We start from the raw sequence: 13,784 nt of genomic DNA, 5'->3' as shown, positions 1-13,784 counted from the left end.
GACTTGATTCTTTGAATTATTTCATGTGTAGAGGTGGTGTGGAAAGCAAAGTTGAATTGAGACTTTGGTCATACTTGACCAATCAGCCTTGTGTGGAAAGTAAAGTAGCAAGAAGTTCTTGAATAAAAGTGGAATTCCACGTTTCACATTTGCACATTGACCGTGGGTTGAGGATGCGTGAAAGAGTTTCAAAGGCTGTATGTACCTGATCCAAGCAATGAAAATTGGGGATTCCATTATTAGAGAATGAGATAAGTAACAACTTGCCAAGTAGATGAAACTCACTGTAAATTCATTGAAAAAATGATTCCTGTGGTTTATTCAGGGTGAATACTGTCAGTTTCATCATTTCCCTGTGTAACATTAAAATACAGTTTGTAAAATTAGATTTTATGTGCATTTCATTTTGACTCATTTATAAGGAAGGTAGTAAGTTAGGAATTACCACATCACCTGGAAAGATTTTGATGGTAACTTTTTATGCTAATTGATTTATTGATATATTTCTTTGTGATTATTTTTTGTTAATCATAGGCAGATGAAAAGGATAATTTATTGTTGGTAATCAAATCATGGCAATTGAACTGGCATATTTTTAATTACAAAAACAATGTAAAACTTGTCATTAATCTCAGCCACATGGCTAAACACTGTTTATTTCACAGTTGATTTTTAATATTTGTTGTAGAGTGATACTTATAATTCAGGTTTATACCTTGGCTATGCCATTGGTGTAAGTTTACCTACTTGGTGATGGTTCTCTTCACCAGTGATTATCAAAAGTGTTAACCTAGAACTATTTTTCTTCTACAGATATTGTAAAAATTGTAAATAAAATTTGACCTTTTTTTAATAGCTTGTCTTTATTCAACCTGCATTTTTACACGACAGTGTTCCTGTACAGCCACCAGTTGGGATTTACATGTTATCTTTAGGAGCATACCTCAACTATGTAAGTTAGGTTAGTTCACTTATCTATACATATACTGTATTTTTAATGTATATCCCTCATAAGTAGTGGTGTCATCATGGAATTTCCTCATGGTGCTCTTCCCCCTCCACACTAAACTTTCTCACCCCTTCTCTAATACCCTACTAGGTGATCTGTGCCTTAAGTTTGGCACCAAACTATATATCTATATGTATCTGGCACCTGCTCCCTTCAGAAACTCTCTCAAGGGGATTGCCATGGCAAAAGTCTCCACTATACTATGGCCATATTAGTTTTCGAAGTTCATTTGTTTGTACGTATCCTTTACTTTTACACGTATTCCTTTCATTTCAAATGGTAAACAAAATTTAAAGGCAACCCTATCCCTATATCTTTGCAAGTCACATGGCATTGTAGGGTTAAACACCATCAGTGCTTATAAGGGCAGGGAGATAAATTCCCACAAGTTACAGATATTTTTATGGAAAGGGAATGAATAAAATTATGTAAAAAATGTGACTTAAAGCAATGATATTAATAAGCAAATACATAAGGTCAAATGAGTGGTTTTGACATATGAATTATTTATTCAACCTTAAGAGTGCTTCATAAAGAGTGCATTCTCAAAAAGTGATTTTCCCTTCAAAAATTGAAATTACTTTTTTTGATACATCTTTTTTACTCTTCATCATAAGAAAACTTTGAGATCTCAAAATCTGGCATTTGAATTACTTGAAAATCTGGTGAGTGTGAAAAGATTATTCTTTTCTTTTGGATAAGTGCAGAGTGCATAATATTCTCCAGTTTTACTAAATGTCCAACTAATCCCAAAGCATGAATAATGTACAATAAATCATGAATTATAGAAGAATGAATCATAACTTGTGGTAGAATTTAAAATATTAGCAGGATTTCCTTACTCACATTTAGGGAAAAAATACAAATATAGAAAAAGTGATTTACAATAAATGCATTTTATTTGTCCAACCACTTTACTGAGGGGCTAAAATTAATCCAGGTGCATGTATATTGTATTATTAATGATAAATTGATTTGTTATCCCTGGGGATAGGGGAGAAAGAATACTTCCCACGTATTCCCTGCGTGTCGTAGAAGGCGACTAAAAGGGGAGGGAGTGGGAGGCTGGAAATCCTTCCCTCTCATTCTTAATTTTCCAAAAGAAGGAGCAGAGAAGGGGGCTAAGTGAGGATTTTCCTCAAAGGCTCAGTCCTCTGTTCTTAACACTACCTTGCTAATGCTGGAGATGGTGAATTGTATGGAAAAAAAAATTGATTTGCAATTCAACATTATACTTTGATGCAGTCTTCTGTGTTAGTGAGGTTGCGCAAGGAAACAGATGAAAGAATGGCCCAACCCACCCACATACACATATATATAGATAAACATGTCATCATAAATCATATATTTTTTTTTTTTACCTGACCACCGTTTCCTGCATTAGCAAGGTAGCAACTGGAACAAATGAAGAAAGCCTACATCTGCTCACATCCATTCACTGAAACCACAGCTCCCTTTCCACAACCAGGCCCCACAGACTTTTCCATAGTTTACCCCAGACATTTTGCATACTCTGGTTCAGTCTGCTGACAGCACATTGACTCCAGTAGAGTTCCAGGAGGGATCAGGCATCAGAGATATAGATAAACATATTACATGGTTCCAATTAACTCTATCCCTTGAACACCTTTCACTTTCAAGCACATTCAGGCCTCAATTGCTTAAAAATCTTTTTCAATATATCCTATCTCTAATTTGGTCTCCCAATTCTCCTTATTCCCTTCACTTATGACACATATATCCTCTATGTCAACCATTCCACACTCATTGTCTCCAAATGTCCAGACCATTTTAGCACACCATATTCAGCTCTTTCAACCTAATAACTTTGCTTTTACTCACATTTACTCTCTACTTTCTCCTTTCACTCACTCTTCCAGCGTCAGTCACCAACTTTGGCAGTTTCTCATTCGAATCAGCCATCAGGACTGTATCATCAGCAAACAACCACTCACTCACATCCCAGGCCCTCTCATCCCTCACAGACTGCATACTCGCCTCTCTCAAGGATTCTCTTATTTACCTCCCACACCACCAACCATAAAAAAATCAAACCATGTAATATCATAAACCCTTGCCACAGACCAACCTTCCCTTGAAACCATTCACTCTCTTCTTATTCATACAAATGACTTTAAACCCTTGTTAAAAACTTTTCACTGCCTCTGGTAGCTTTCCTTCCATACAGTATATTCTATATATATTCCACAAGGCATCTCTATCAACCCTATCCAATGCTTTCTCCAGATTCAGAAATGCCACATACAAACCCATCTCCTTCTCCAAGTATTTCACACTCATTCTTTAAAGCAAACACCTGATCCACACATTTTCTAGCATTTCTGAAACCACACTGCTCCTCCCCAGTCTCATGTTCTATAATACCTTCACCATCTCAATCAATACCCTCCCACACAACTTACCAGGTGTACTCAACTCACTTATACCTCCATAGTTTGAACATTCACCTTTATCTCCCTTGCCTTTATACAGTGGCACTATATATGCATTCCACCACTCCTCAGGCACCTCACCATAATCCATACATTGAAAATCCTTACCTCCCATTCTTAGGAATTTCAACTGCAATACCATGCACTCCAACTGCCTTCCCATATTTCATCCTATACAGAGCTTTCACCACCTCTTCTCTCTTCAAACCACTCTCCATGGCTCTCACTTCGCATACCACACCTACCAAAACACCCTACATCTGCCACTCTTATCATCAAACATCCACCAGTCCTTCAGAATACTCACTCCATCTACACTTTACCTCATCACTACCTGTTATCTCACCCTTTTGATTCCTCCATCGAAGTTCATTTCTTCTCTTGCTTTTTGCACTATTAACCACCTTCTAAAAATCTTATTCTCCAAGATTTATTGATACTTGCTCACCCCAACCCTCGTTTGCCCTCTTTTTCAACCGCTGCTCCTTCCTCTTAACCTCCTGCCACTTTGTCATCCTCAAATCATTTGCACACTTTCCCTGTAAGTCCCATCCAAATGCCTCTCTTCTCTCTCTCAATAGCAACTTTATTTCTTCAGCCTACCACTCACTACCCTTTCTAATCTGCCCAAGTCTCACCTTTCACATGCTACATGCATCTCTTGCACATGTCAGCACTGCTTCCCTAAATATCTCCCAATTCTCACACTCTCCTTGCTTCATTTCTTCACACATATCTTTTCCAAGCTCACTCACCCTCACCAACGTTTCCCTTTTCCAAAGACCTCTACAAATCCTCACCTTTGCCTCTACAAGATAGGATTAGACATCCTACCAGCTGCCTCTCTCAGCACTTTACATACAAAAGTCTCTCTTTTACATGCGTATCAATTAATATGTAGTCTAATAATCCCCACTTACCATCTCCCCCACTCACATATGCATACTTATGTATATCTCTCTTTTTAAACCAGGTATTCCCAATCACCATGCATACCTGTGTATCTCTCTTTAAACCAGGTATTCCCAATCACTGGTCTTTTCTTAGCTCACAACTCCACAAGCTCTTCATTTCCATTTATAGCACTGAATACCCCAAGCGAACCAATTATACCCTCAACTGCGTAATTACTTACCTTCACATTTAAATCACCCATCACTAATACCCAGTCTCATGCACCAAAATTGCTGACACCCACTCAGCTGTTCTAAAAACACTTGCCTCTCATGATCTTTCTTTTTATATGGCCAGGTGCATAGACCAATAATCACCCATTTCTCGCTATCAATCTAGAATTTACTTCCTTACACTCGTATCACATACTTCCACAACCGCTTCAAGCAGTAGCACAGCTCCTTCCTTAGCTTTTGTCCTCTTTTGTCCTGACTTTTCTCCCACATTTCCAAACCATTCTTCCCCATGAGCTTCATTTCACTCTTGAGCCAGAACATCCTTTTTTTCCCTCAAACATACTACCTTTCTCTCCTCATTTCTTATCTTGGTTGCATCCACACACATTCAGAGACCCCAATCTGAGCCTCCGAGGAGGATGAGCACTCCCCACTTGACTTCTGGTTCCTCTTTTGGAAATTGAAATACAGAGGTGGGGGTCCCCAACTCCCACTCCCACACCCTTTAGTCGCCTTCTATGACATGCAGGGAATATGGAGGTAGAATTCTGGAGATGATGATAGAGGAAGCAGCTCATTCATACAGTAGTGAAGCCAGGTGTAGAGTATGTACCACTGGAGGTGATGGTAAAGGAAGTAACTCCTTCATACAGCAGTGTAGCCAATAGTCACTGTAAGGTGTCCAGTAATATGGCAGATGATGACACGTAAAACCCAATCCATGTGTGTCAGTGTGCCCATTATTACTCTATATATTGATGTTTGATCATTTTGGTGCAACGTCTGTATTCACTTATCGAGTCATCAGAGTCATTTGACTCTTATCCATTCACACTGAAAGAGTCAAGAAGGGTCACATTTATCAGTAACGACACATTCTCTCGGTGTACTGCATACTCTGTTGTGAATTCAGCAGTAAAGAAGAAAGAGGAATGAATGAAGTATTGATGCATGAACTCAATATCAAGAGTTTGGTGTTTTTAGTCATTTGTTTCCCGATCTAAATAATCCAGACAAATTCTACAGTTTCTTAGAAAATTTCAAGAAGCTGGTTGATATAACAAGAATGTCTATCAAGAATATGGACACTAACTACAGATGTCCCACTGGAGTTGAAGAGAGAATAGCCATATTTTTTTGGTAAGGTTTGTATTTGATTTCAGGCATAACACTGACAGGTAGTGTTTGATTTCAGACATAATATTGACAGGTAAAGTAATATCTAAAGGATAATGCTGACAAAATGCTATGAAGCATTAAGTTGGAAAAAAAGAAAAAAGAATTAAATGTTAAAGGTACTGTAACTGAAATACACCTCAAAGATTAGCATAGTCTGAATATGGAGTACTTGGGTTGAAGGACCCAGGTGATGGTGTCATGAAATAAGTATTCTGCTGGCTCCAGTAACTGTCCTGCACAAGAGGGGCAGGTGAGAACAACTTCCATCAAAAAGCTTGATGAATTTCAAGTTTTACATCAATGTTGTTGGCAATAAACTTGGTAGAAAAAGACAGTCTGGGTCATTTTTGTCAGTACTGCTTTTTTCTCTCAATTTTCTCATTTCTGCCAGGAAACATATGTCCATTTCATCTGCACTACCTTTGCAAGATTTCTTTGTGGCTTTTTGTTCAACAGAGGTTGTTGAAGGATGAGATGGCTTAACAGTCCCATCAGCATCACCAACATGAACAGTACTTGCAGCATTTTGATTGTATGAATTTGAGATGAATCCTTGGTAGATGGTAGAGAGTCAACGAAATGCCAAATGTGTCCAGCTACAGATGAGGGGTTCCCTTCAACACTTTCAGGGTCATTTGATGTCTTTCATTCATGAGTTTATGCGAGGGATCAGAAATTCCAATGAGTCATAGTAAACCCATTTTTTGTGATCCTGATTGTTTATCAGTCATTTTCCTCCTCTCCCTCATGAAGTTACTTCTTACATGATGCCACTTGTCTTTACACTCAGTTTCTGAAACAGAAGATTGATATAGTTATATTTTGCATAACATACAGGTTAATATTTACAATTGAATACTTAACATCAGTAAGGTGGTAGTAATTATCCTATGTTCATGACTGATTTGTAGATGAAACAAATCAGTAATGAATTATTTTACAAGGGAAAAAAATCCCAAAATGCTGTATTATAGGATAATCACATTCTTTCCAGATATGTTGCTACTGGAGAATCTTTTGCTTCTCTTGGATATGCTTTTCGCACTGGCACATCTATAGTTCACAATATCATGACATAATTAAGTGATGCTGTATGGGAAAAGCTGCAGTCACAGCATATGCCAGTTCCAAATAAACATTAATGGGAAGAAATATCCAAAGCATTTTTTGAAATCTGTAATCTTCCTAATTGTATTGATAGCACTGATGGGAAGTATTGCAGACTGAAATGCCAAGATAGTTGAGAGAGCAGAAGAGGGTGTGTTGAAATGGTTTAGAAATATGGAGAATGAATGAGGAAAGATTGAGAGAGGATATATGTGTCAGAGAAGGAGGGAACAAGAAGTGGGAGACCAAATTGGAGGTGGAAGGATGGAGTGAAAAAGACTTTGAGCGATCAGAGCCTGAACATACTGGAGGGTTAGAGGCATGCAAGGAATAGAGTGAACTGGAATAATGTGATATACCAGGGTCGACGTGCTGTCAATGGACTGAACTAGGGCATGTGAAACATCTGGGGTAAACCATGGAAAGGTCTACAGGGCCTGGATATGGATAGGGAGCTGTGGTTTCCATGCAATACACATGACAGCTAGAGATTGAGTGTGAACAAATGTGGCCTTTTTTCTCTGTTTTCCTGGTGCTACTTTGCTGAAGCAGAGGGTAGCAATGCTGTTTCCTGTGGGGTGGGGTAGCACCAAGAATGGATGAAGGCAAGCATGAATATGTACATGTGTATATATGTATATGTCTGTGTATGTGTATGTATGTGTTGATACATATATGTATATGTACGTGTTTGGTATGGGCATTTATGTATATATAAACATGTGTATATGAGTAGATGGGCCATTCTTCATCCGTTTCCTGGCGCTACCTTGCTGATGCGGGAAATGGCGATCAAGTATAATAAATAATAAATAAATATGTAATTACAGGATCAAAACTTTGATCAAGATATCTATGGCTGATTTTCCTTGTTTTTGTGTATGGGTAATGCTACTATTATTTGATCAAAATATCTGTGGCTGATGAATGCATCAGGATATATTTATAGTTGCATGCTCATGAATTAGTTTGCATCTGTTTACTAGAAAAAAAAAATCATAGGCTATGTAACTATTAATATTACCTCTTATTTGCACAAATGAATTCAGTTGATAATTATCTCATCAGGATATCTATGGCTGATTTTGTTTTGTCTATGAAAGTGTATGATTAGTAACAACTGATTAAATGAACATGTATTATTTGCCTATTACAAATACTATCTGAGGCTGTTAATTTAACACATAATGACTGAATCCAAGGCTATTATTTCAACATATGTAATTTATTCTAACCTGTTGAATTTAGTTAAGCAGCAGCCTCTCTCCACAGTGCAATGACATCACGATCTCGGTGTCTCCAATCACTTGGATCATAGAGAGCAGGGTGCTTCCAAACAAGATTTAACAAATCTTCAAGCTGTATGATGTTATAACCACGGGAGACTCGCGATGACTGATGAAAAAATGGGTCTGGCCATATTCATGACTCGACTCCCCTAGTGTGATTGGTTTCTGCAAAATTACTTTAAAAATAATGTCCCCTTGAGTGGCAAGTCATGTAGAGTCAACTCTACGTGACTCATTTGGTGTGAATGAAAATAATGTCCCCTTGACTGGCGAGTCATGTTAAGTCAAGACTGTGTGACTTGACTCATTTGGTGTGAACGCAGCCAAGGACACCAGCACCAGTGTGTCATTAACAGGATGGAACATCACTGGTTATAACACTGGCCATGAGATGGAATATCTTCAGAACATATCTTGACACACCCTTCAATTAATACAGGTGCATTGGTCAGCCATTAACATCACATTCTCACATTATCCATTAACAATGATAATGTTTCTCATTTACACATCAATATTTTGCACTCTGTTAGTATCTGTTGCAGCCAAATGATGCCTGGTGTGACACTGTCCATGACTGGTGCAACCAACTAATGATTGGTGTGACCTTGTTCATAACTGGCACAGCCAACTGATGGCTGTTCTCACCTTGCTAATGACTGGCACAGCCAACTGATGGTGCAGACAACTGTTGGCTGGTGTGATGTTGTCCATGACTGGCATAGCCAACTGATGACTGTTGTGATGTTGTCCATGACTCTCAGCCAACTGATGACTTTTGTGATGTTGTCCATGACTGGTGCAACCAACTGTTGGCTGGTATGATGTTGTCCATTACTGGCATAGCCAACTGATGACTGTTGTAATGTTGTCCATGACTGGTCCAGCCAACTGTTGGCTGGTGTGATGTTGTCCATGACTGGTGCAGCCAAATGATGGCTGGCATGACCTTCTCTATGATTCATGAAGCCAACTGATGGCTGGTGTGACTATGTTCATGACTGATACATCCAACTGATGACTGGTGTGACCTTATTCATGACTGGCACAACAAAGTGATGGCTAGTGTGACCTTGTTCATGATAAGCAAAGCCAGCTGATGGTTGGTGTAACATTGTCCATGACTGGTTCTGCCAATTGATGGTTGGTGTAGCCTTTTTTGTTCAGCACCTATCACTGCCCGTAATCATTGTAAATAAATTATTCTGGAGGCAAAGTGTTCCTTTATTCAAAGAAAAGGCAATAACTTCTCGTATCCACTGACAGGATAGGTCTTTTTCTGGTCTTTAGCTAAGGGCATCGCTAACAGCTTCTGTTTCTTTACCTTTCCTTCACTTTTTCATTTTGATGGTATTATAGCTGTCTCTCCCATAGACAAAGCAACTCTCTTTGGTTCCCATTTCTCCACTTAACTCCATCTTGGATGACTAACATTCCTTCATCCAATGACGTTTTTTTTGCTAATCCTATGTCCCTCCCCATAATCTTTTTGGACTGTCAGAAAAGTGCTGCTTTCTCTGGACACAGGCAAAATGTATGGTCCTGATGGCAATCAATCCCCATGCACAAAGGGTGTGCCTCTGAACTTGCATCCGTGTTTGCTTGCCTGTTTAAAAACCAGAACTTTTCATTCTAGGAAGCATGCGTTGATACATCCCATCCCCTAAGAAGGGTGACCATTCTAACCAATCTATCTATCGTTCCGTTAATTGAACATCTACCGTTTACAAAGTCTTTGAATTCCTCCTCAATCCCCAGATCATTAGACATCTTCAATTCACTGCCTTCTTTCCAATCAACTGGAAAATTTTGGGGAATCCTATGTGGATGCCTCGACATATCATAAGCTTTTGACAGGGTGTGGCATCGGGGTCTTATTTGTAAGCTCCCCTCCCTCACTTTGGTTCCTCTCTGGCTGAGCTATCTCCATGGTTGTTGATGGATCAGCCTCCCCCTTTCTCCATCAACAGTGGTGTCCCTAAGGGTTCTGTCCTGTCCCCTACACTTTTTCTCCTTTTTATCAATGATTTCCTCTCAATCACAAATAACCAAATGCAGTCATATGCTGACGACTCAACAGTGTATTTCTCATCTTTAAATTCTGCTTCTCTCATACTCGATGAGCATCACATCTCAACAGAACCTCCTCAATAAAGTCAGACTTGGACAGGATATCTCAGTGGGGTTAGAGGAAATCTAGCTAAGTTTAATGCTTCCATCACCCTATTTCTACCCCTCTGTATCAAAAACTTCTCAACTTTTCTTTCTCCTTTAATGGTTCTGTAATTCAACCTCTTGACTCTGTGAACATACTTCGTTACTGTAACATCCACTCTTTCTTGGAAACCCCATATTACTGGAATTGCTAAGTATGCTGCTGGGAAACTGGGAGTCCTGTTTAGATGTTGATATTTCTTTTCTTCTGATCAGTTGCTCTGTTTATACAAAGAACTGATCCATCCTTGTATGGAGTATTGTTCTCTGGGGTGGTTCTAGCTCTGCGTCCTTTCTTGACAGAGTTCGGGTCAAAAAATCAGTCTGACTTAAAAACTCTCCCAAGCTAACTTCAAAACTTGATACATTTGCCTATGCAGCATTGTTGGTTCACTTTCCAACTTCAACAGGTATCACTTTCTGTTTTTGCTCTCAAAAGCTGGCTACTTGTGTGACCCCACCATTAGTTAGACTATGCAACACTAGCAAACTGCTGCATCACATGAGTACTGTGTGGCCTTTGGCAATTAAAGGGTAGGTCGTTTTGATAACTGTTTCTTTCCCTACACCTCGTAGCTTTGGAACTCTAACCTCTCATATCTTTGCCAATAACTTTGGCCTGGTACATTTTAAGACAGGTTTCCACTTCCTCCGAAATCTTAAAATACTTAAACTTGTCTTAAGCATTTTTCCACTTGTCTACAATTCAATTAAGGCCAAGCCTTGATGTGGACTTTAGTCTGTGACTGGAGCCTCCATTGAAATAAAAAAGGTTCATGTGACCTTGTCCATGACTGGCACAGCCAACTGTTGGCTGTTGTGACCTTGTTCATGACTGGTATAGCAAGCTGTTGGATGGTGTGGCCTTCACAACTTGTGATTAAGAACCATCATATAAAAAATATACATGGAAGCAATTATTCTGGTTTCAAATGGAGATAGAAGGACATCCGGAGCAGTTTAAGACATTGCTGGAAAGACTTGGTTGTTGTGATATAAGGAGTACCTTCAGATGACAGAAGTAGGCTATTACATTTACCTTTTAAAGTAGCTGTAGTGTAGCATGAAAGGTCACAGCCAGAGTTCCTTCACAGGCTGTTGTAGCATAGTGATAAGGTTAAGGGAATAATGCAGTCAGTCGTTCATTAAAGGTTTTACCTTGAGATTTGTTATCTCCTGGCTCAGGTCTGTCACGCTAGTATGAGTATTGATTGTTTGTGGACATTCCACCCAGAGCAAGGATAGCAGTGTCAGGGTTAAGGGGTTACTATATTCATCTCCTAATGTTATCTCCAACTCTTTCAGTTTGGAGCCGATACATTCTTTAATGCTTGCCCTTTGGTTTATGTCTTCTACCAATATATCTATCATCTTGTCAGTGTACTGTGAATGCAGCTCCGGGGTGAAGCCCTTAAGTGTAAGGTGTAAAGGGTGATTAGCTGATGTTAGCAGTTGGGAGATATAGTCTTTACTCTTAGGGTGAGTAGCCACAAGGACTCGAACATTACCACCCGCTTGAAGAACATTTTTTAGGAAAACCTCAGAATCACTGTTAGCTTTATCATAACCATCGATCAATATAATGGTTTTCAGTTTCAAAAGAGTGACTCGGAAAAAGTCTATGTCAACACAAGATTCTTGTAGTGTATTGGGGAATAACTGTTTTATCAACTGATCCAGAGAGCAGATGACAGACTGCTCACAGTGTGTGTACAGCACAATGTCTACCTTATCCAGACCGTGTACTGCATTTGCATCACATGACCATTTCTCAATTAAATACTTGAGAAGAAATGTCTTGCCACTGCCTGCTTCACCTGTCAGGATGATAATATCTGGTGTAGTTCCACTGTTCACTGTCTCTTGCCATATGTTCTCACACCTCACATACCTGGCCTGTTTCCCCTGAGATGAATGACCACACATTACTTCATCCTCCTGAATCGTAAGCTCTGTGAAGGCAATACTTGGTCTATAGTTAATACCGAGACGCAGCCACGGAACCGGATCTATCATATATAATTTTTGGTATTGGTCATAAAGCTCTTGGGCTCCCATCTGCTTGATCTTACATTTAATATGATCACCAAAAATTTGAAGTTCTTGCTGAAGCTCATGTAGCTGTATTAAATCAGCAGGTCGTAAAGGTTCCCTGATTTTTGCCTTGATGCCAGCAAATTTCTGACATAGCTCAGAACACAACTGACTAACCTCTTGACAACTTTTCCCAAAGCTGCTGGCTGCATGCTGATATGTGTGTTCTATTAAATTCTGCAATTCAAACAACTTTGTATCCAGGGACTGTTCAGTTAAACGCTGTTCCTCATGGATGACATTGTTACGAAGCTGTTTCAGGCGATACAGGTGATTTTCTAGGGTTTGGCCATAGGTGTTCCATAAAGTGTTCCTGCTCTCGGCCAAGCCACAGGCCATCTGCAGCAGTGCATACAGCAGACTTATGTCATAACTCTCCACATCATCCGGTGTGCTGGACGAGAGTTTACGTCTCTGGTTGGGATTAAAGTCACTCTCAAATTTCTGGTCGCTGTAACCCGGCCGAGTGAGCAAGTAATCTTTTATTGGATGGCCTCCTTGATAACCCCATTCGAACACCCGTACCATAGCAGCCCTGCCATGTTTCAAGGCAATGAAATACTTTATGAAATTCACTTCTTCTTCATGTATACTAAGGGATGAAGGCGTTGTTGTCGACATGGGGACTCCTTATTTTGGTTTTGTTAGAGCCACTCCTCTCAACAGTACCACCAAATATGGTTCATAATCACAAAGTTTTACGGATAAATGGCTCGTAGCTTTGAACAGTGGTGCTAACCACCAATTATATCGATACAAATGGCGGGAAACGTAGTGGAAACGATGTCTTTCTCGTTTGGAATGAGAAGTGTCCTGGTAAAGACCATTAAATTGTTGGTACTTGGGTAAAACACTGTGAAGGACACACAAAAAAATACGCAAGACGCCGCTCAGAGATAATCTTGACCAGAGTTGCCAACGCCAGATTTCTGATGGCCCGAGCTAGATCTACTAGCGAAAAGCGCTGAAAAAGCGCTCAACTTACTAAAATGACCACAAAATGGTCTACGAATTATTCTCTGCACTTTGACGTGCCAAATCATCAACAACAGATACAACTGACTGCTTTGATGCTAAATTATTCACCATTTTTCCAGATCTGCTAATTCCAAATTCACAGTCTCATCCCCCTCGGTGACCCTGGGGTTGAAGGTTACGATGACCATAATGCTTTCAATGATCAATTGTTTTTTTCAGTACTTCCCGAGGCAATTTATAATCATAACAACAGTTTCCATTCCTTCTTAGTCCATACTTGATAGTTAGGACTGCATTTAAGCTTTTGATAATTGATGTTCGTATGACTAAA

General features: G+C 39.4%; 1 protein-coding gene across 3 annotated transcripts; it reads right to left on the bottom strand.

Annotated features, from left to right (window-relative positions):
- Positions 1–844: 844 nt before the first annotated feature.
- On the bottom strand, positions 845–13,389 carry LOC139750408 (uncharacterized). Of its 3 annotated transcripts, none has more exons than XR_011713129.1 (2): positions 8,114–13,389; positions 845–6,564 (listed from the first exon to the last, which is right to left on the bottom strand). XR_011713129.1 is itself a non-coding variant. In XM_071665167.1 (2 exons), exons 1-2 carry the CDS (start codon positions 13,094–13,096, stop codon positions 6,558–6,560), a joined length of 831 nt encoding a protein of 276 aa, XP_071521268.1. In that variant the 5' UTR covers positions 13,097–13,389; the 3' UTR covers positions 845–6,557. The 3 variants fall into 3 exon arrangements, 2 of the variants coding, with proteins under 2 accessions (XP_071521268.1, XP_071521269.1); XM_071665167.1 differs by having other exon boundaries at positions 12,273–13,389; XM_071665168.1 differs by having other exon boundaries at positions 12,593–13,389.
- Between the last annotated feature and the right edge of the window lie 395 nt (positions 13,390–13,784).

The sequence above is a fragment of the Panulirus ornatus genome, chromosome 9, assembly GCF_036320965.1.
Source record: "Panulirus ornatus isolate Po-2019 chromosome 9, ASM3632096v1, whole genome shotgun sequence".
Taxonomy (NCBI): Eukaryota; Metazoa; Arthropoda; class Malacostraca; order Decapoda; family Palinuridae; genus Panulirus; species Panulirus ornatus.
Note: the sequence above shows the minus strand (reverse complement) of the source record. Positions and strands in the feature narration are given on the sequence as shown.